The sequence below is a fragment of the Vicia villosa genome, linkage group LG1 (genome assembly GCF_029867415.1).
Source record: "Vicia villosa cultivar HV-30 ecotype Madison, WI linkage group LG1, Vvil1.0, whole genome shotgun sequence".
In the NCBI taxonomy this organism is placed as follows: domain Eukaryota; kingdom Viridiplantae; phylum Streptophyta; class Magnoliopsida; order Fabales; family Fabaceae; genus Vicia; species Vicia villosa.
In genome coordinates this window covers 861,952-883,465 of record NC_081180.1, presented here as the reverse complement: position 1 = coordinate 883,465, position 21,514 = coordinate 861,952, and the positions used below count along the sequence as shown (strand labels likewise).

At 35.6% G+C, this 21,514-nt stretch overlaps 3 protein-coding genes across 3 annotated transcripts; 2 read left to right on the top strand and 1 right to left on the bottom strand.

The window, feature by feature from the left end:
* The first annotated feature begins 1,545 nt into the window (after positions 1-1,545).
* LOC131626063 (protein STICHEL-like) lies at positions 1,546-6,936 on the top strand. Its single transcript, XM_058896879.1, has 6 exons — positions 1,546-3,664; positions 3,798-4,017; positions 4,283-4,819; positions 5,357-6,038; positions 6,419-6,500; positions 6,600-6,936. The coding sequence occupies exons 1-6, from the start codon at positions 1,754-1,756 to the stop codon at positions 6,693-6,695; spliced, it is 3,528 nt and encodes a 1,175-aa protein (XP_058752862.1). The 5' UTR covers positions 1,546-1,753; the 3' UTR covers positions 6,696-6,936.
* A 7,451-nt stretch (positions 6,937-14,387) lies between these two features.
* Positions 14,388-19,668, bottom strand: LOC131626045 (2-C-methyl-D-erythritol 4-phosphate cytidylyltransferase, chloroplastic-like). Its single transcript, XM_058896864.1, has 12 exons — positions 19,493-19,668; positions 19,330-19,415; positions 19,080-19,172; positions 18,926-18,981; positions 18,520-18,599; positions 18,356-18,435; positions 17,544-17,621; positions 16,963-17,031; positions 15,548-15,616; positions 15,416-15,462; positions 15,138-15,228; positions 14,388-14,843 (listed from the first exon to the last, which is right to left on the bottom strand). The coding sequence occupies exons 1-12, from the start codon at positions 19,590-19,592 to the stop codon at positions 14,775-14,777; spliced, it is 918 nt and encodes a 305-aa protein (XP_058752847.1). The 5' UTR covers positions 19,593-19,668; the 3' UTR covers positions 14,388-14,774.
* Positions 19,669-19,789: 121 nt separating this feature from the next.
* On the top strand, positions 19,790-20,459 carry LOC131626052 (NADH dehydrogenase [ubiquinone] 1 beta subcomplex subunit 3-B-like). Its single transcript, XM_058896871.1, has 2 exons — positions 19,790-20,015; positions 20,217-20,459. Exons 1-2 carry the CDS (start codon positions 19,830-19,832, stop codon positions 20,235-20,237), a joined length of 207 nt encoding a protein of 68 aa, XP_058752854.1. The 5' UTR covers positions 19,790-19,829; the 3' UTR covers positions 20,238-20,459.
* The last annotated feature ends 1,055 nt before the right edge of the window (positions 20,460-21,514 follow it).

Below are 21,514 nucleotides of genomic sequence, written 5' to 3'. Positions count from 1 at the left end.
TATCAAATATTTGTGATTGCCATCAAAACACTTGATAATGAATTAACTACATAAATGTCATATTAAATATTGTGTGTTCAATTTTTTGAAAAAGTTAAAAATTGAGAGACAGTGTATATTATTAAACAAAAAAAGAAAAAGACAAAGTGTATGTATAATTTAGTTTGATTTAGTTATAAAAACATAAGTTATTGTTTTTGAGTAAAATAAAAATAAATTAAGCAGTAGGTATTTTTTAAACTCTAAAGTTTTAGAGTGAGACAAATAAAATTCTATTAATTTTAAATTATATTACACTTTTTTTTATCTTAGTCGTTAGATAGACTAAGTTTTGTTTTATTTCAAAGCTCCAACTTAATAATACATTAATTAAAAAAACAAATAAATTTAATTTGTCTATTTATTATCATTTTAAATAAAATATAACTCAAGCAAATTAACAATGTTTTATATAGGGTTAACCTTTCTCAGGTAGCACCATTGGTCCTAAATTTTTGAGAGGTTCACATTTTTTTTAATTAAAAAATAAATAAATTTTAAATTTAATTTTTTAAAAATACTTCTAAAATCATAATTTGTTTTTAAGTATTTGTTATTTTATATACATTTTTAAAAAAACAGGTATAAAATTATATTTTTTTATAATTATATATTTTTAATTTAACTCTATTTTATAAATAAGAACAGGGCCCTCGAATTGATTGGGCCGGCCCTGGACAGACCGATAATACATCCTTAATGTGGTCATCCATAGCCTCCAGTATCTCTTGATTAGATGATATAGGTGATCTTTCTGGAACGTCTGATGTCATGACAGGATGTGACAACCTATATAACCATGTGATGTAGTCCTCTCTGCATAAGCCCTACGATAGTCCTCTATCAAGATCCTCAATCATGGCATCAAAATTAACGTTATATGAAATTTCATTTTGACATTAATCTTTAGATATCTTGATGGTATAGTAAATAATTGTAGATTGATCTCAAACTTTATAATGTGATCTATTTGATAGTTTGTTTCATTCCAACAATTGATTTTAAAAAATATTTATTCGAAATAAAGTTATGAATGAGTGTAACTCGTAGTTTAACTCTTCGGGTGCAATTTGATCCCTCTTCACACACACACGCGCGCGCGCGCGCACACATATATATATATATATATATATATAAATATATATATATATATATATATAAATATATATATATATATATATATATATATATATATATATATATATATATATATATATAAAACAAATAAATATGCATTAATAATAAAAAATGGATATTAATTAGTGGACCATAGTAACAACATTACCTATTTCTCTATATGACCGTGAAGGAAATAAAATTATGAGATGAAGCTAGATATTGAGCATGATTGATCGAGATAAGACAGGATAATCAATCCTTTATTAGTAATTATTAATCACAATTATTGTAATTAACTCTTTTAACAAAATGAAAACAAGAATAAAAGGAAAACTAACGCAAAACCCACCCAATACTAGCATATATTTAATTATGAATCCTTTAATAGTTAAATGCATATGATAATCGAGAGCGTAAAAAAGGAGAAAGAATCAAAACAATGAATAAATAAAAACTATTTCGAAATATAAAAATTTCCAACAGCAACAAATGCCAGTGTCTTCTTTCTCCGTTGTGTGAAGTTCAGATCTGCTACGGGCGTTTGTAGGTGAACTCGTCCCTGTTATCGTGAATGTAGCAGAGAGAGAAGAAGAAGATGAATGATCCAAGTAATCTTCATTTGAAGAAGGAGCTTACTCAAATTCGAAAAGCTGCTCGTGTTTTGAGGGATCCAGGTACTACTTCTTCATGGAAATCTACTTCGAGATCTGTTCCTGCTGCTGCTGTTTCTGCTACGACTCCATTGAGGAAGAATCTCAATTCATCTCATGCTTCTGGTAATGGTAACAAGAGTGTTTTCTTGTATAACTGGAATAACTCTAAATCTGTCAAAGACGATGAACAAGAACAACAACGCATTGAAGAAGATGAAGATGAAGATGGAGATGGTTCTTCCTCTTTACTTGGAAGTTTGAGCGATGCGCGCAACGGTTGTGATGATTCAAAGAGTGACGGTGGGACCCGCAGTTCGTTTCTCCGAAATCCGAATGCTAGAAGAGCGGTTCCTCTTCATGTTAATAAGAAGAAAAAGAGTAAGAAAAATCGTTATGCTTTGTCGCCGTTGGTTAATAATGATGATTCTGATGATTATTGTAACTCGTTTTCTGGTGCTTCTTCGCTTCTTCTTAGGCTTAAGAGTAAGAATAAGTTTGTTAGAAGGACTAGTTTGAAAGAGGATGATTCTTATTCCTATAGTACCCCTGCATTGTCTACTAGCTCTTTTAATAGGTATCTTCGTCGTTATCCTAGTACTGTTGGATCGTATACGACTTCTATGAATGATGGGGATGATGAAATTGATGAGGGTTTGGATCTGCCGGGGAGTCGGGGGTGTGGGATTCCGTGTTATTGGTCGAAGAGGACGCCGAAGCATAGAGGGGGATGTGGGAGTTGTTGTTCTCCTTTGTTTTCGGATACTTTGAGGAGGAAGGGTAGTAGTATGTTGTGTGGAAGTCAGTCTATGTATTCGAGACACCGAAGATCGTCTTCTTCAACTTCGCTGACGCAGAAGAGGAGAATGTATTTGAGGAATGGTCGTGGTGGAGGAGGAGGAGGAGTTATTCCTTTGCTTAATAGCACTAGTAGTGGTGATGTGAGACAGTGTTCGTCGTCTATTGGTATTGGTAGGAGTAGGACGGATGATGAACTTTCTAGTAACTTTGGGGAGCTTGATCTTGAGGGATTGAGTAGACTTGATGGAAGAAGGTGGTCATCGAGTTGTAGGAGTCAAGAGGGTCTGGAGATTGTTCCTCTCAATGGAGGTGATGAAGAAGGCTCCTCCGAAAACGGTAGAAGTTTCAGCCACAAGTATAAGCCTTTGTTCTTTGGTGAACTCATTGGGCAGAATATTGTGGTTCACTCACTCATCAATGCTGTTTCAAGAGGCAGAATTGCTCCTGTCTATCTTTTTCAGGGTCCACGTGGGACTGGCAAAACATCTACTGCTAGGATATTTGCCACCGCCTTGAATTGTGCGGCTTCTGATGAAGGTAAGCCTTGTGGTTACTGCAGGGAATGTGCTGATTTTATTTCTGGTAAGAGCAGTGATCTGGTGGAGGTCGATGCGTCTAATAAGAAAGGAATTGATAGAGCTAGGTATCTTCTGAAAAGATTGTCGGTTGGGTCTTCTTCGGCGGCCTCCTCGCGATATACGGTTTTTGTTATTGATGAATGTCACTTGTTAACCTCCAAGACATGGCTTGGATTTCTCAAGTTTCTTGAAGAACCGCCTCAGCATGTTGTGTTCATACTTATAACATCAGATATTGACAATGTGCCAAGAACAATACAGTCTCGATGTCAGAAGTATCTTTTCAATAAAGTTAAAGATGGGGATATTGTGACAAGGTTAAGGAAAATATCTACTCAGGAGAACCTCGAAGTCGACACAGATGCCTTGGATCTTATTGCCATGAATGCAGACGGTTCACTTCGAGATGCAGAGACAATGTTAGAACAGCTTAGTTTGCTGGGAAAAAGAATCACTACTTCTCTTGTCAACGAACTTGTGAGTTTGCTGTGACTATTTTTCTTTGAAATATAACGGTTCTGACAATGCTTTTGTCTTCCACATAAGTTTTTCTTTTGGTTATATGAGTATATCATTGACAAATAATGCTCTTTTGTATCACCTGCAACAGGTGGGAGTTGTTTCAGATGAAAAATTATTGGAACTTTTGGAATTAGCAATGTCAGCAGACACTGCAGAGACGGTGAAAAGATCCAGAGAATTGATGGACTCCGGAGTTGATCCAATGGTTTTGATGTCTCAACTAGCTGGCCTTATTATGGACATCATTGCTGGATCATACGCGGTCGTTGACACCAAACCCGACGGTTCATTCTTTGGTGGTCGGAGTTGTGAGTGCAATCTCTGTTTCCATTTCATAAGATCTTTATTTTTGTTCATCATATTTTTGCATTGATATCGTGGTTAGTCTTCTTTTTTGTGGACCTTAATCTTTGGTACATATTATCAATACACGACATGTTTAGAGAATGTTGTATCTGCTTTGGTCATTTTCTCCTATATGTTTTGGGTGCTTTTTATCCTTTTTCATTGTCATACAATGAAAATCATACAATCCGATGATTATTGAAATATGCAATTGGATTTCATGCTCAGTGAATGAAGTGGAGTTGGAGAGACTAAAAAATGCTTTGAAGCTTCTCTCAGAGGCTGAGAAACAGTTGAGGACTTCTAGTGAACGCTCAACTTGGTTTACAGCAACTCTTTTACAACTTGGTTCCGTACCTTCTTCGGATGTTACTCAGTCTAGCAGCAGCAGGAGGCAGAGCTACAAGACAACGGAAGATGAACCGTCAAGTGCTTCAAGGGACGTTACTTCTTTCAAGCACAAGTCAGGCCTCCAATATATGTCTCAAAAATCAACTCCCACTGCTTCCCACCAAAAAGCATTAAATGGCAGTTCCGGCCTTCAAAATGGCTTGAAATCAAAACCATCAAATAGCCCGGTTATAAATGATGGCTCCACAGTGGTCTCGTCTGATGATCTTATAGTTGGGAATACAATGTTTAGATGCATAGATTCAGAGAAGTTATGCGACATATGGGCATGTTGTATTGAGAGGTGCCACTCTAAGACATTAAGACAGCTGCTACAAGATTATGGAAAGCTTGTGTCCATATCCGAAGTTCAAGGTAAGCTGATAGTATGCACAAAACAGATGTTCTTGCTTTGTACTAAGCTCCTTACATTTAACAAACCCGATACAAGATGCTTTTTATTGCTATGATTTTCAAATTCTGAAGCAGTCAGTGATTCACTTGCGCATTGTTTTTATTGATGAGAACTATCCATTGATTGCTTGATACTCATAAATGTTTCTGCATACGTCTCTTTTCCAGTTCAGTTATGCCTAGTTCTATCATTAAAACAAGCTAATGACTCTTTACTGGTTACTAGATATTTTGTGAAATATTATATACCCAAGAATAATCTTGGATCTATTATTTATTCATCATTATTCCCTCTAATACAATTTATACATATTCTAACAGCTTTTTCATCTAGTGTTTTCATTTTTGAAGACCTTCTTTCTCGTTCCTTTGCAGTATAACATCTCTCCCTGTTCTTTCCCCTGATTTAATGCTGATCTTTTACACCTTATTATTAAAATCCGGCTTTTATTTTGTCATGTATTGTTCCCTCTTCCTAATGTGTAGTTCTTCTAGCAGGTGTTCTTGTAGCATATGTTGCATTTGGGGATGAAGATATTAAACTCAGGGTTGAAAGGTTTTTAAGCAGCATTACAAACTCCTTGGAGATTGTTCTTAGACGCATTGTGGAGGTCAGAATTATCCTCTTGCCAGATGGTGAAGGTGAAAATCAGGTTAATTTGCCGCCAGGTCTAAAGCAAGCTGCGTCATTACTGGCAAGTGAGGACGAACAAAGGCGAGGCCATATGAATGGAACTGTGTCATATTCAAGTTTGCATCAATCTGCCCTAGGTTCATCAGATATTTTGACCGAAGGAAATGGCGTGAAGGAAAGAAGACGGGATAATCCAGTGCAGAGAATTGAATCCATCATTCGTGAGCAGAGGTTGGAAACTGCCTGGTTGCAGGCTGTAGAAAAAGGTTCCCCTGGATCATTGAGTCGCTTGAGACCTGAGAAGAATCAAGTCCTGCCTCAGGATGGTGCTTATTGTGTAAGCTCAATGGAGTCCATGGATTCATTAAGATTTTCCTCTCAACAGCATAGAGAAGATGGCGCAAATAGTGATCTTAAAATTTTGGGCCTTAAAAATGGAAGGGTCCTACCGAAGGATCAGATAGGTAAAAGGTCCGACAGTCACCCGATGTCCCCAAGTATATTGCATAACAGCAGTTTAGCAACAATGTCTGTAAAAGATAACCCGTAAGTCTTCCATCAATTGTGCAATCTATTTCTCTTGTACAATATGATTAGAAACTGTATCAAATTGCTTGGTGAAGTCATTGCATGATTGGTGGACAAAGTAGCTGTCATGTTTAGAGTGTGTTTCTTGGATGCACAAACTAATAATTTCTTGTAGGATAGTGGAATAATTTTGTCTTTGAAGAGTTAAAAAACAATTCCAATGCTTTAACTAATCATTTGGAAATAACAATAGAATGTAGAATTTAAATGAAAAATATTGGGAAAAAAATACTAATGTGTGTAATGAGTGAGATATCTTTTGGATTTTTTGGTTGTTTTTGTCAAAATTCAGTTTATATTTGTTGCTTACTGCCATTCTTAATTGTTTTTTTCTGCAGGGGTTATGAATCGGGTTCGGGAGGTAGAGGTTGTGGATTTTTATGTTGGAATAGAAAGTCCAACAATAAAAGGACAGGGAAGGTAACAACAATCTGAGCTTACATTTTCTGAAAATTCATCTACTTATCTAAATAACGAATCTGATGTCTGATCAAACTTGTTTAATTCTGTTGGAAGCAGATAAAGGGCACCCCAGTTGGAGGATCGCGTAAAGTCGGGCGTTCTTCAGTGTTAGGTGACTATGGTAAGCGGAAGAAAAATGAGCGGAAAAGATAAGGGGGCATTATTATACATTCTTTTTCCTTAGTAGAAAATTTCCCTACCTTTACTTTCTTTATTCAATCGGGGCGATTCTTCAAGGATGTGAGTGTAAAATGTGAAAGGTTTTGATGTTCAACAGCTTCTGATTATGTTCCTCCTTTGCTCCATCCTTTGTTTATTAAATTAATAAAGAGAAACAGTGTAACTTTTTTTATACTTTCTTCATAATTATAATCATAATTGCTTTAATAATTTTTATCCTTCTAAGTTGTGTCTTGTTAAGAGAAGTATCATTTACTTTTTCCAAATATAAACTGTTAGAAATGAGAAAAGCTCACAACACTTAACACATAAAGTTGTTGAAATTCAAATGGCATTCTTTTCAAGCAAGCATAGTAATACTATAAGTAGTAGAAAAAGAAGAGGGAAATGAGTTGATAGCAACGTGGTAAAAAGTGATTATAGTTGAGTTTCAGGAAAAGCTGGTTTGGTACTTGGTAGTAGTGAGTGTGAACGAGCGTGCATATATAAAGGTGTACTTTGACCATAGTAGGTAAAGTTTATGCTACTTTTACTAGTAAATTGAATGAAGGTTGAGAGCTGTTATATTGGTTGAAATGTGACAAGTGTCAATCAATGTAGTTTTTTCAATCATCTCATAACTTTTGTGCTTTACAGCTAACAGTATATTAATTGAAATTGACTCATAATCTACTAGCAAGTTCATAGAAGAATGCGGTGCACCAATATAATAATATTATGATTCATACAAAAACATCCCGCCAAAATATACCAACCAATCAATTACTCTGGAAATTGAGTTAGACATTTTGTCATTGTCGATGCGTCCACCACTATCACTCACCATATCCAATGCTTTGAATTTCACTTCTTGTCTTTTTATTCAACATCGCTTGTTCAGCTATAGTAATTATTTGAATTTTTAACCTACGTCCCCTCTTAAACCTCAAAATTCAATATTTTTTCCAATGTCTTAAGCTTTTCCATTTATAATTTTTTAATTATTTAATAATTTGTATCAAGTTATTAAACTAAAATAACTTATAAATTTTGAGTAGAAAATAAAAAATATTAAATAAAAAAATAAAAAAATATTACAAAGAAATTAAAATACTTTATTACAAAAAAAAATGAATCTGTCTTTGTTTGGGTCCTTGTAGGTGACACCTGATTCAACATCGACGAGATACTCTTTGCCGTTGACCTTTACAAGGTACCTTTTGGTTTGTGGTGGTTGAGAATAACTCTCCTTCATATTTGCTTTCAAAATCTAACTTGATGTTTGACGTGATATGATTGTGTTGTTTGTGGGTTTGATGTTTCAATGAAGGAGTAGTAAATAGAAAATATGTTGAGAAATTTAATAAAGTGTAACTAGTTTGCAATTTACTTGGTAGAAAATAGATTGACATATGAATTTGAATTTTCTAGTACTATAGATTGCAATTGTGATCATTCCATAGTTGGAGAAAGACGACACGTCGAGTCGAGTAAATGTATCTACATCTTTGTACATGACTTTAAACATGCCTCTGTATAGTTGTGATAAACAAACATATCGCTAAGTGTATTGGTATATTTGTAAAAGACCTACAAAAGGCAACATAGAAGGTTCACTAAAGGAGGGTGATGTAACATATCGCCCATGACTTCCTCGTAATCTCCTATTTAGTGAAACATACACTTATTTAGTAGTTGTTTCTACCATTTTCGGAATTAATCGCTCGATTAGTGAGAACGTAGGAAGTGATATGTCCCAGTTCTCAACAGTCCGAAGAAGGAGTCAAAGGAGAATATAAGTCCTCCTAAATAATAGGAGAGTTGTTTGCCCACTCCACTACCTCTATAAGCGATTACCACTTCCTAGGAGCCTGAGGTCCATGCCTATGGACTTATATAAATTCCTCAACCATAAGGTTAGAAGGGGACCCGAGGGAGAACATAAAATACCCTACACACGAGCTTTTCACCTTCAAGTCATCATTGTGGGTTAAGTTTGATGGGTTCAACGACCCGTATGACCATTTCTCCTCCATCAACATACATATGAAATTCATTTGGAGCTCATGATTTTTAAAAATGCAGGTTCCTCTCTAGCACCTTTAGAGACGACCCTAAGGTGGTACACGGGCCTTCGTCGATTATTTATCACTAACTATCAAGACTTGGTTGAGAAACTAGTCCACCAGTTTGCAGAAAGTAGGCAGATAAAGATGGCCACCACCAGCCTTTTCAACATTCACCAAGGCCCCTCTAAGTCTATAAAGGAGTACCTCACCCACTTCAATAAGGAGACAATTAAGACCTTTCACCCAACTAGGAAATGTTTGTGGGAGAATTTCAAAATGGGCTCAAGGCAAGACATTTTAATGAATCCCTTGCCTTAATGCACGCGTCTTCTTTGGATGAGGTGGTGACACGTGCATAAAGCTATATAAAGGGTGAGGAAAGCAATGTTGAAAAGAAGGCCAAAGATGTCAAAAAGCGTACCTCCAGTAATCCTGATAGATATACCAATTATAGAAGAATTAGTACACCTTGCTAGGGGTGGCAAAATGATACCGGCCCGTCAGACATGCCCATTTTTCCCACACTTTTATGCGGGCAAGACAAGGTTTTAGGTTCGCACCCTCTAATATTCCCGCTTCGCCCCGTACTTTTGCGGGCTTTTGCATCAGCGGGCATTAACATGAATTGTGCAATTTTTAGGCTTAAAAAGTGCAATGCCTGTGGGTATGCCTCACTCCGCACTCATTTTTTACAAGGCGGGGCAAGGTTTTAGACCCACACCTTAAACAAATCCCACTCTGCTTCGTTTTTTCCGGACTTTTGTGGGGAGGGCCTAAACGGGGCGGAGTACTCTCTCCCTGATGGACGGGTTGGGGTTATGTGGGGAGATAAAGAGATCTACTGGAAGTGTTACATAGAGAGTCTGAAGTTGAAAAAAAATGAAAGACACAGGAGTAAATGTGGTTGGCGTAAAGTTGGGAGTCAAGCCACGAGAAGTAACTCTCAAGAGGGTCTGACCTCTCAAATATAAGAAAGCACTAAGGCAGCAGGAGAAGATTTTTGTTAAAAGCTTATTATTTAGGCGTTCAACCATGTTTAGCTTAACTTCATTTACTATTTTAGTATATTAGGAGAGTTACAATATTTGTCTCTTATATGGTTGAATTTATGACAAATTTTGTTTTTTGGGGAGCAGTGTTTTCCCATATATTGACAATGAGGCGCGAGGTGCTTTAATGAAGCCCCTCACGTTATTATTGGGAATATTATTGCTTCATTTTGCAGGAAACCGACGAGAGAAATGTATTTTATCGAAACGAAACTTCGAGGAGACCATATATGTTGGATCCTCATGAATGAATCATAGTCACCCTTCGAAGTGACCGCACATGTTGGATCGTCATGTAGGAATCTTTGCCACTCATCAAGGCGATTAAGCATGTTGGATCCTTATGCATGAATCCTTGCCACCCCTGGGGAAACATTTTCATCCTTATGAACAAATTCTTATTCCTCAAGATTAGAACAACGCTTAAACATGTTTGAAGAATATTTTAAGACATGTCACACAAAAATAAAATAATGATAAACAAAGGCATTTGATCAAATCCCTATGGATGAAAATGGAAATGACGCCTTCAAGGGTATATTTTGCCATCAAGGGCATGATTGAAAAATAAAGTCAAAGAGGACCAAAAAGAAACATAAATACTTCTAACCCACTGGTCTTCCTTAGGGGCCTGTATTTTCTCATAAGCATCCTTTTGCGGATTCACCGATGAATTAACTTCCTTGACCTCCTTGTATCCCTCAGGCCTAACTTGGGCGTCTTTATCAGGGTAAGAAAATGGATTATTAGAGGAAGTACCCTTATTTTCTTCCACCAAATGACAATCACAAACCACTTTGAATATGTCTAGAGGGCTCATATCCAACTTAAGATGAATGAAAACCACCAGCTCTTACGCTCCCTAAAAGAAAAATAAGAGGTATCCACTAAATGTTTCAAAGATAATGTAACAAGGAACTTGAAGATTCACAATGGTGAAAGAGAGGAAGTGTGAAAACTCGTCTGGTCGACTGTGCGCTTAGTGTTGTATTAGAGTGACCCGAGTATTGTAAAAGTGTTAGATTAATTCATAATTAACTAAGGTAACTTTCACAAATTCATAAATATTTTTTAGGACCCTCCCTTTTTGGTAAAATCACTAAAAAATGTTTTAAGCAAATAACTAATTGGTTACTAACTCAAATAACCCCTTATGAGTGAAATTATACTAGATAATCGATTATCACTTGAGAATAATTGATTATCTCTTTTGTAATTCCTTATAATCGATTATTAACATCATAATGTGAAAACTTTCCATATTTATACTACTTAATCAATTATATCTATGGCCAACTTCATGTTAAGACTTCTTAGAAATTAAGTGTAGCCAATGACAACCACCTCTACATTGTCGAAAGATGCATTATCCATCATTTCCCGTAATCATATACAAGGGAACATAACCATATGACATATATTAATAGAGGGTTCATTATAAAATTAGATAATTTCATATCTTATCCTAAAATACGCTATATACCAAATATCCACATCCTGTATCCTTGTCCATTAAATCTCCTTATTAGGATCCCCACTGAGTTCAATAAGAATGGGTATACCTATAAAAGATAAAGTACATCTTCACACACACCCATATACACCAATTCAAGACGTAATTTAAAAACACCCTCATTTTGCCATAATTTAGTCCGGAGATACATCTCCGAAATAACCCCTTATGCACTTCATCCCTTCGTAACTGAGGCACATCCTCATTTTGCTATATTCCATCCATCCAATATTTAGGTAGTAAATTTTGACATTATTTTTTAGAAATACACTAATGTATAGACCATGTATTATAACTATACTATCTTAATAATTTTTATCAATTAAACTATACAATGATGTAACAAGATGAAAATAACATATATTAGAATCAATCAAGAACCATAACACTGTTAAAATAACAAATTACAAACGATAATACTATCAATAATCCATAATACAAATACTATCCAACTGGATATATCAAACCTCCTTGTTCCTTCGTCGCCTCTTATACTGCAATGTTGTTCATGCCTAAGATAGAAAGACATCTACAATGGAACTCCCAGAAGTGCCTTCCGAAAAGACTCCTCTCCCTATACCCGCTTGCACAAGATCCATAATACAATGACATGCAGGTAACCCATTAATGGAATTGATTGTCCAGCCTGCTCCTCCCTTAATATCTTCTGAAGAGCTAGCCTAGGTGGATCTCCTTGAGCATCTTGTGTCATGTAAGTATGCGACATCCTGAAACACCACTGGATGTAGTCAAATGCACTACTCCATTCGCTAGGAGCTACTGCAGCTTGTGTTTCAACCGATACCAAATGATTAAAGAATCATCATACACGACATATATATCTTTGCGGACCATAGTAAACAAAAAAGACACTAAGGGTTATCTTGGAACAACCTGCACAAACCCGAATTGGCACGTGACTCACTCTGGCTGACGTGGATACATCAGGCATGATCCACAAGCTGACCATCAAGAGAAGAAGGTCATGTCATCCAAAGGATGTAATTGATAGTGATTGTCGTACATCTGAAAGCGTATATCATTGACTGTTGTTCGCTTAAGATACACTATGAAGAGCTTGATCGACTGATTCTATCTGAACGAGACAAATGCACAAGCATGTGGCATATCCTCGATGTAGTTATCAATAAATGACCAGCCAGAGATACGTAGAAAGTGTTGGAAGATCCATGCCTGAAAAATGATATTGATGAATTATTAATAATGGTGTAGCATAAATATTATTAAAATGGTACAATAAAAATGAATAATGCAACCATATCTACGTAAACAACATGCAACTAGCTGTCATTCGTTTGGTCTTTCAAAGACAGCCTTCAGCTAACTTGGAGTATATGTAAATTAAACAAGCGCCCCCAGTTGTACTCTTGAATCTGCTTGAAATCAATGAAGTATCTAGGGTAAACCACATTGACGTGATAGACACCCTTGTCCACAAATATGGACGTGTGAACTAGGTACATGAGGAATGGCCTCAATGCACATGCTTTATGATGCACAATTTGTGCATCATCACCGTCGGCCTCCATTGACGTAGTCAGAAGGTGTACATATAACTTTTCAATGAATGCAAATCTAGCATGCCACCCTCACGTGTCTTCTATCTCCTTTAGAGCATCCTCAAGGCCAACTCCCAAATAGTTAACCATCATCTCCAGTGCATCAAGTCTAGTCATTCTAGATTGGTATGATAATTTTTCCCTGATCCGAAGATGTAGCAAGCATGACACATCATTCAGTGTGATGGACATCTCAGCAGCAGGTGACATCTGTTTTTGAGAAGACGAAGCCGGAGACACCTGAACTTCAGAAGTCGGCGCTTCCGCATCAAATGAGATGGCACCGCCACCGACCAATAGTCACAAGGATCAGACTCTTTCTATGCAAATAGATGCATGCTAGGACACTCCACCGAAGCTCAGTCGATCTTGGTTGTCAGCTATGTTATCTATAATTAAACTAGACAAGGCAGACAAAACAGAAAAAATCAAACCGAAAGTGGGTGACATTTAAAATCAAACCAAACAAAATACAGAAGTGCACTTCCGTATTCTTGGAAAATCAAAATCTAAAATAATACGAAAGTGCATTTCTCTAGTTACCCGCAACTTAGAAAAAATGAAAATGACAGAAGTGCAGTGAAACCAAAAAGAGACAAAACATATTGCACAATTATATACCTAACAATAACTAGAACTACATATATTGATGTATATTACATAACCTAAAGTTCCTATTTCTGAATGCATGTATAGAAAATCAAATGTGAAAAAAATTGGATTGAAATACTTATCAAGTGTGCAATTAATGTTGAGAGTAAAAATTGACAAACTACTTGGATTGGATGGAGTAGAAATAAAACTTGGATTGACAATATTTTTTGAAAGTGAGAAGAGTTTTAGTGTGTTTTGCTTGAAATGAGGAAGGGGAAATATTTGACGCGTATTTGATTAAAACCCTATCCAAAGCTTTTTGATTATATGAAAATACATTACCGAACTAATTTGAAGTAAAATGAAAGTGTGACTCACTTAAAAATGATTTAAGAGCGTGGACAGGGGTACGTCCAAAAATATATTTTTAAAATTTTAAAATAAATTAGATTTTTCACCAAGAGTGCCTCTAACACCCCTAAATTTTTCACCAAGAGTTTGTTAACACGGTGGAAAAGTAAACCTTTGCTTAAAGCAATTAAAGGGAGCTGAGTCAGTTTAGTATATATGAAAAAAGTAGGGATGAGGGTTGGGATGAGGCTTCAGAGACTTTGAAGACCCATGACTTTGGTGACTTTAGTTGTTTTTGATGATAGAAAATATGAAAATTGGAGGGAAATCAGAGGAATTGGAGGAGAGAGATTGATGCATAGGTGAGAGAAAGACTCAAAGTTATGGCAATGAAACCTTACCCAAAAAGTAGGGTACTTTGAGAGTTTAGGGGTAAGATGTTATTTGAGTGAAAAAATTTAGTTATTTCATTTATATATAAAATACTAACATCCAAGTTACCAATCAATCATAGTTAACTAAAACTATCATTTAAAAAGATTAAGTGCATCTTAAATTTTATTATATAGTCAGTCAGAAAATGGAGATACATGACTAGTATATCAAGTTCACATTACAGTTTCTTCTAAACAATTGAAAATCGAGACCTTTATTACGTTTGTCAAACATGATCTACAGTAACTTTAGGAATATGATCCCATTGCATGGGGTTCTTGTGTGTGTGGTAATGAAAGCAGGTTTCTCCTACCATGCGGAAACATTTACCTTGTTTTAAGCAAAGTGCCATGTGTTATTACACAAATCTCAATAACTAACTCAGAAACTTGTATCCTTGCAGGACAAAAATAATAATCTATTGAAGAAAAAATGTTTTAACAATGACTTCTCTCTTTAGTGGTGAAATTGGCAAAACTTCATTAAGAACTTTCCCCAGAGTTTATACTCAATATTCTCTCTGCCAGTAATAAATCATCAGGCGTAGTCACCTGCAAAAACATTGCAAAGAGTTAACATAGTCCGGCACAAGATAAGTTATGTCAGAAGCCCAGAAATGCATTATTTTAAGGCAACATGGGGGAAATTGCATAATTAATTCACGGCCAAAATCCATGTTGAATCATAAGCTACACTAACCAACTTCTCAAAATCCCAGTGAAAAGAGCCTTAGCAGTGGTTATCCAAATATCCATTACTAATTTGCATACTAAACAAAGGCTACAAAGCTTTGTATAGTATAAGAATAAATGGCTAGCCATCAAATATCCAAGAGAGTTGACTACCTTGATGTTGGTATAAGATCCTTCAGTAATATAAACAGGCTGTTTAAGGTGCTCAACAATGGACACATCATCAGTAACTTCAAGACCTTCTCTGCGAGGAAGGAAGATTGTACATAAAATACCAGTTAGTTTTTGAAAGGAAACATATCTTCTAAACATTGTTACGAATAATGAAACCAAATTGTCTAAACTTGTTACCACATAGGATACTTCGCAATTAAATTAACTGAAGAATAGGATACTTCACAATTAAATTAAGCATACGACTAAGAAACTACCTATTTACAAGCTCAAAGCCTTTCCTCAGCAACTCGGGCTTGATAACCTGCAAAAGTTAGTAAGCATTGTAAACAGTTGACTAGGTTTCCAAAAATAATTGAGATATACATTTTCATCTTTTGCAATTAGACCTGTGGGGTCTGCATCTCCCATAACGTTTTTCTGTCCAGTGTTCTAACCACAAATGAATCAGCGTTTGCCTGCAGAATGATAAGTTTACAAATATCATTATTTTCAAGTCCACCGAGAGAATGCGACGAAATTACATGCATATATTCGCCCAAGCTCAAAATAATAATTTCATTCTTGATTAGAAGACATTCTTGCATGCACAACTATGTTCATAGTTATTGATACTTAATCAAGTATGAACAAACAAAGATTAAAAACATGTCCACAGTTGTAAAGCTAACTGAATTGAACAACAGAATTTAACCTCTAAACAAATTTTGAACTTAAAAAAGCATATGGTTTTAGAAGAATGTTAGTTGAGCAAAAGTACGTGGTTTCAAGTCAACAAAATCACTAATATCCTTATACATGGTTTCTTGTGTATTGATTTGCAAAGTAAAAACAAGTGTATATTAGTTTAGAAGAAATTCGTGTTTATTAGTACTTTGGAGCTTTACTAGTTGTTTTGTTTCATCATTTAAGTGCAACTTGATATGTGGCTCCTTAGTCCCTTGAAAATTTATTTGGATTTTTTGATTTATGTTCCTTAAGTAGATTATCGCGAGCCACACATACTTTGTCGCGGGCTAAAATACTATTTTGATAACTAGTCAATGATGCCCTTCCATGGATTCACCTATATACGCCGCAGCTAAAGTAGCGAAAATAAGAGCTTGAATACCGCTTGTAAATAATCCAAGGAACATAACAGGTATAGGAACTACTAAAGGTTTTCAAGTCAACAAAATCACTAATATCCTTATACATGGTTTCTTGTGTATTGATTTGCAAAGTAAAAACAAGTGTATATTAGTTTAGAAGAAATTCGTGTTTATTAGTACTTTGGAGCTTTACTAGTTGTTTTGTTTCATCATTTAAGTGCAACTTGATATGTGGCTCCTTAGTCCCTTATGGTTGTGGCGGGAAAATTTGCAAGGAATGAGCTTAAGGATCAAAGCTAGAATTTTGGAGGGCTACTGGACAAAAGATGAACCTGCCTCTCCCAAACTAATATCTAGGCACTCCGACAACATATCAGAGTCTTTTCATCAGCATGGTGTGCGCTTAGGTTCTCAAAATGATAAATGTCATCTAGTGCTATAAATATCAATTTTCTCCATTTTTTTTAGAGGTGGGAGTGCACATCATGCACATCATACTCGAGGGCAAGGTGACTGAGATTTTAGGGTTATAAAAGGAAATTTTTGAAAGACTTTATTTTCACTGAATTCATCACTTATTTCTTGAAGATGGCTAAGTAATTCTCACATCTTTGTTTGTCAATTGTCTTTATAGTAATTAATAGATAAAAAAAAAGTTCCTCAGCCACTTAAAATAATTGTAAGAATAGCACATGCAAACAACTAGTGAATACCTCTTTGATTGTGGCCTTCGAAGGAACACCGAGAACAGCAGCTCCATTCAACAATCCATCTTTAAAGACCTTAAAAACATAATATGACAAGTAATCTAAGTAGGAGGTTAACTGAATATATGTTTGGATTCATTTTTTATAACAAAAAAGATCTGACCAAAATAGGTCAAAAGTGCATTTGAGTCTATTATAATTGTACAGGCACAAAACATGTCATCATGTCAATCTAAACAACATGAGCCCTCATATAAAGACTCAGCCGTTGGCAATGGTTGTCATTTAATTCCAGAGATAAAAAGAGACTCAGCATGATTTGTGGACTTCTGAGTGAATAAGGTTCAAATACTAAAGCACATAGTTTTCTTTAGCTCTTGTTCCATATAAACCATTGACAATAACAATAACATAAATGTCAAGTTGGTATTTCCCTGAAATATCACTGCTTGGAGGTTGGAATTCTTCCATAACACTCTCACTAAGCTAATGCAACATGTTTGATTTTCTTGATGTGTGCATAACATTCAGAAAAATTAAGCGGTGAACTTAGTAACATATGCGAGAGAAACTTATTAAAGCCAAACCTTTTTCACATCTCCTTGTAGAACCAAAGGTCTTGCAGAATCATGGACGCAAACAAGCTGAGAGTTAGAATCAATAACCTGAAAAGAAAGGTAACTATGAATATATAAGGAGAGTGTAAAAGGGATAAAAAAGTGAAAATTAACATGAACGAAAAAAATTGCTTGCAGAAACTTCTCAACTTTAATTTATGCAAACTCAATCAAATAAGCAAACCAGATGTTGTTGCACCAACAGTAGTTATCTTACAAGGATTTCAAGATTTTGAACATTTTGTTCTATGAGTATGTGAAAATTTGGATTTTTTTTTTTTAAAATGTGGTGACCAGAATGCCAACTTATTATCCATGTATTTCAAAAACATTATCTTTGATTTTCTTGCATCCTGATAATAATGTTTGAACGCAGATTCACTAAACTGTAAATCACAGAGTTAGCAAACTGTGTGGTGGTGCCGTGCTCCTCAATTTCCAAACACACACTAATATTATTTTGATATCTGAATTGGTCAGAATTTTAGTTACTACATCACATCAGTGATCGATTCCTCTAGCAATGTGATTCAGCGCTTCTGATGATCTGACCTAGATATATCTATATTTACTGTTGAGTTATCCAAAGTTTCTGAGAAAATCGTTTGGGTACCTTAACCATCTGGCAAGGTTCAGGTTTGTCACACACAGCTAGTCATCTTGTTTGGGAAGGAAGAGGTAAGAAAAGAAACACTGGCCTCAACTAATATAAAATTGAGTAAAAGGAAATGCATGAAAATACTTCACCATCACAAGATTAAACAAAAATAAACAGCACATACCTGAAAGCCATTGTAAACAGAATCCTGTCTTTCTTTTCCCGGCAGTGCAAATTTGAGTTCTGCTTGGCATCCTTTCACGTCTAAGGGATGAAAAAACGAATATTAATAGCCAACAGCGAAAGACATAGCCTATGGAAGAAATAAATGGTGAAGAAAGAAGAAACCTTCGAAAATGTCCCTGTAGGAAGGATCACAAACAACAACGATTTCTTTGACTTCAGGCATGCGAGAAAAAGTCAAGAAACTGCATAGGATTGACAGATTCTCCAATTAAATTATAATAAAAGAAATTAAACTCATTACAAAGCACATAAAGTGAGTGAAGATATGAGCCAAATAAAATGAATACATGATACTACATTATATTATATCTCTCAGAACCATGTTCTTTCTTTTGCTGTTAAATTCAATGATGTCCCCTTCCGCATAAAAAGACAGCAGATTATGTACATTGAAAAATCAACACAATCCTAGTTATTACTATCACGATTTCATTGTGCAGGAAGGGGCCATCATTGACTTATAGACATAGGTGTTATTATGAAAATGAGATGGAAACATGATTGTTACCTATAGAGTGCAATAGGTTGACCCAACAGAGGAAGATACTGCTTTGGCATAGTAGCCTACAATTATACAAACAAATAAACACAAAAGACATTGATTCATGTAATATATTTTGAAGAAAAATCAAAATACTAATAACAAAAGATAGAAATCATACTCCCATCCTCTTGCCCTTCCCTCCTGCAAGCAAGACAACTGAAACGCTTCTCTCTTTGACAACAACATCAGACTCAGCATCTTTCTCCTTCTCCTAAGAAAACAAAAACACCTCAACTTCTTAGTTTATTCATCTCAATAATTGGAAGCTATGAATTTCACATACCAGAGATACATATACCAGACTCGACACTGACACTAACCCGATCAAAGTGAATCAAATCAAAATGAAATGAAATTGAAGAACTTACTTGGACGGGAAGTGCAGAGCAGAGAATTAGCCTCGAGTTTGATTTTGCAACAGATAATCGATTTTTGTTTAAGCAGAATTTAGGACCTGAATACAGATAACAACATTGAGGTACAAGTAAAAAAAAAAGCTATATTCAAGAAAATTGAGAAAGATTCACTTACCTGTAGCAGTAGCTATAGTTGCAGTAAATGGTTTATTGATTATCGTTGGAAACGCCAATCTCGAAAGAGAAGAACAACGTTCAAACTTAATCAACTCCATTTCAAAAAAATAAAAAACAAGAGATAATAAAATTTCGGATGCTAATTACACCTGTATATTTCTGCATATTCCGTATTTTATTTGGTCGCTACGGACAGAGTAAGAAATAAGATGAAGTGGCTTATTATTGGGCTTGGGCGAACGTTATGGGCCAGGCCGAGCCGGGCCCATTAAGTTTAGTTTAGAAAACAAAAAGAAGAGGAGAGAGAAAGAACTATCGATCGATCTCGGAGAAGAATGGGAGCAGGAAAGAATACGGCAGAGTTCTTCCGACGGAGGGACGAGTGGAGGAAGCATCCGATGCTTGGGAATCAGTTTCGTCACGCCACTCCTGGCCTCGGCATCGCTCTCGTCGCTTTTGGTGTTTATCTCGTCGCTGAGCAAGTTTACAACAAGACCAATGCTTCTTCCTCTTCTCACCAAGTACGGTTAGGGTTTTTTCGATTTCATCAATTGACGATTCGATTTGATATTCTTTGTTCACAAATCTCATATTGTTACCTCTCATTTTTAATCGTACAATCTCTGGATTGAATACATCAACACGTTTTCGTTTCGTGTTCGTTTCGCAACTTGTTGAATTGAAAATGGTTCTGGATTACTAATTGACTATGGCGGTTGCAGGTGAAGGCTGGGGAGCATTGAGGAGAATCGTCAATTCGTCATTTTCCTTGTTTTGTTTGTTTGTTTCTTTAAAGCGTTGGTTGAATAAGCTTTTACTTTGCAGGGCTTTCCCTTCCATGTAATTTGCTTAGGAGAAATTTTAAACTCTGTATAATGAATGAATGTATGTATGCTCACATTTTATGCTTCACTGATTTCTTTCAGTGACTGAATATTTACTATAATTTTGAATTTTGATTCCAATTCAGATGTGCTCTTCTCTGCGAGCTAAATTTTTTAAGCGTTGTGTTTGATTAGATTTTAGCCCTGCAGAAGGGGGAGGGAGATGACACTTGGTTGATTTGGGAATGATTTTTACTGGTTTGAGGAGGATAATAAGGCTGCCAATTTATTTGTTTTAGAGGGTGATCTTGTTGTTGTGTTTCTTCTCTATGATTTGATTTCTGATATCATAACAGACACTGACACATGTTGGCAATTGGTTCATTGAAATGTTATCAATCATTCCATAAGCAAACTTAGTGTAACATTTATAATGTCCATGTATATTGAAAGAAAATAGTATATATCATGGACAAGGTGAGTGGTTTAACAGTCAGTAGAAACTAGAGGTCTGGTTTTTGGTTGATTGTGTGGTTATCCACCACCAGATGTTTCATTTCAATGGTTGGGAGATATAAGAAAAACAGGATATCTCCCAGCATCACTTTACTTGTTCTAGTTTTTTGGGCTCCAATAACTTGTTCTAATGCTTAATAACCACCTTCCAAATTCAGCGACAATATGTAAAAATTCATAGTGAGATGCCCAAACTGTCATCATATCTCTGGTGGACAGCTTGTTGTGCTGCAAAATCATTCTTGCCATCTATTTTGTACAATATTACATAACAAAATAATTGGCTGTTCTGAGATTCTGATCAATTGGTACATCCCAATGATGGCTATAACAAAATTTACAACTTACAAGGCTAAAGCTGCAGAAAAGGGGGTGTGAGGGGAGGGAAAGAACCCTTGGTTGGTTTAGGAATTGAAATCTTCTTGTTTTAGAATGATAAGGGAGCCAAGTTATTTGGTTTTGCTGATGCCTTAGTTATGATGTTTCTTCTATGATTCAAAAGGCAGGCTTATGCAGAGAGAGTATATTCTGTACATTTCTTTTGTAACAAGTCCATATATCCCAACATTTGAACTATTGTATAAACAAAATGGTAAATCCTGATATCATAACAGAATCACATTTTGCCCATTGATTCGTCAAAATCCTAATCTTCATTTAGATCCACCACCTCAATGTAA

Excerpts from the sequence above, each read along its gene's own strand:
- LOC131626063 (XM_058896879.1), top strand. The coding sequence starts at position 1,754 with ATGAATGATCCAAGTAATCTTCATTTGAAGAAGGAGCTTACTCAAATT. Across the intron at positions 4,018-4,282 it reads ATTCTTTGGTGGTCGGAGTT|TGAATGAAGTGGAGTTGGAG; the intron begins GTGAGTGCAATC and ends TTTCATGCTCAG. Across the intron at positions 4,820-5,356 it reads GTCCATATCCGAAGTTCAAG|GTGTTCTTGTAGCATATGTT; the intron begins GTAAGCTGATAG and ends TTCTTCTAGCAG.
- LOC131626045 (XM_058896864.1), bottom strand. The coding sequence starts at position 19,592 with ATGGAGTTGATTAAGTTTGAACGTTGTTCTTCTCTTTCGAGATTGGCG. Across the intron at positions 19,416-19,492 it reads AACTATAGCTACTGCTACAG|GTCCTAAATTCTGCTTAAAC; the intron begins GTAAGTGAATCT and ends ATCTGTATTCAG. Across the intron at positions 18,600-18,925 it reads CAACCTATTGCACTCTATAG|TTTCTTGACTTTTTCTCGCA; the intron begins GTAACAATCATG and ends AATCCTATGCAG.
- LOC131626052 (XM_058896871.1), top strand. The coding sequence starts at position 19,830 with ATGGGAGCAGGAAAGAATACGGCAGAGTTCTTCCGACGGAGGGACGAG. Across the intron at positions 20,016-20,216 it reads CTTCTTCCTCTTCTCACCAA|GTGAAGGCTGGGGAGCATTG; the intron begins GTACGGTTAGGG and ends TGGCGGTTGCAG.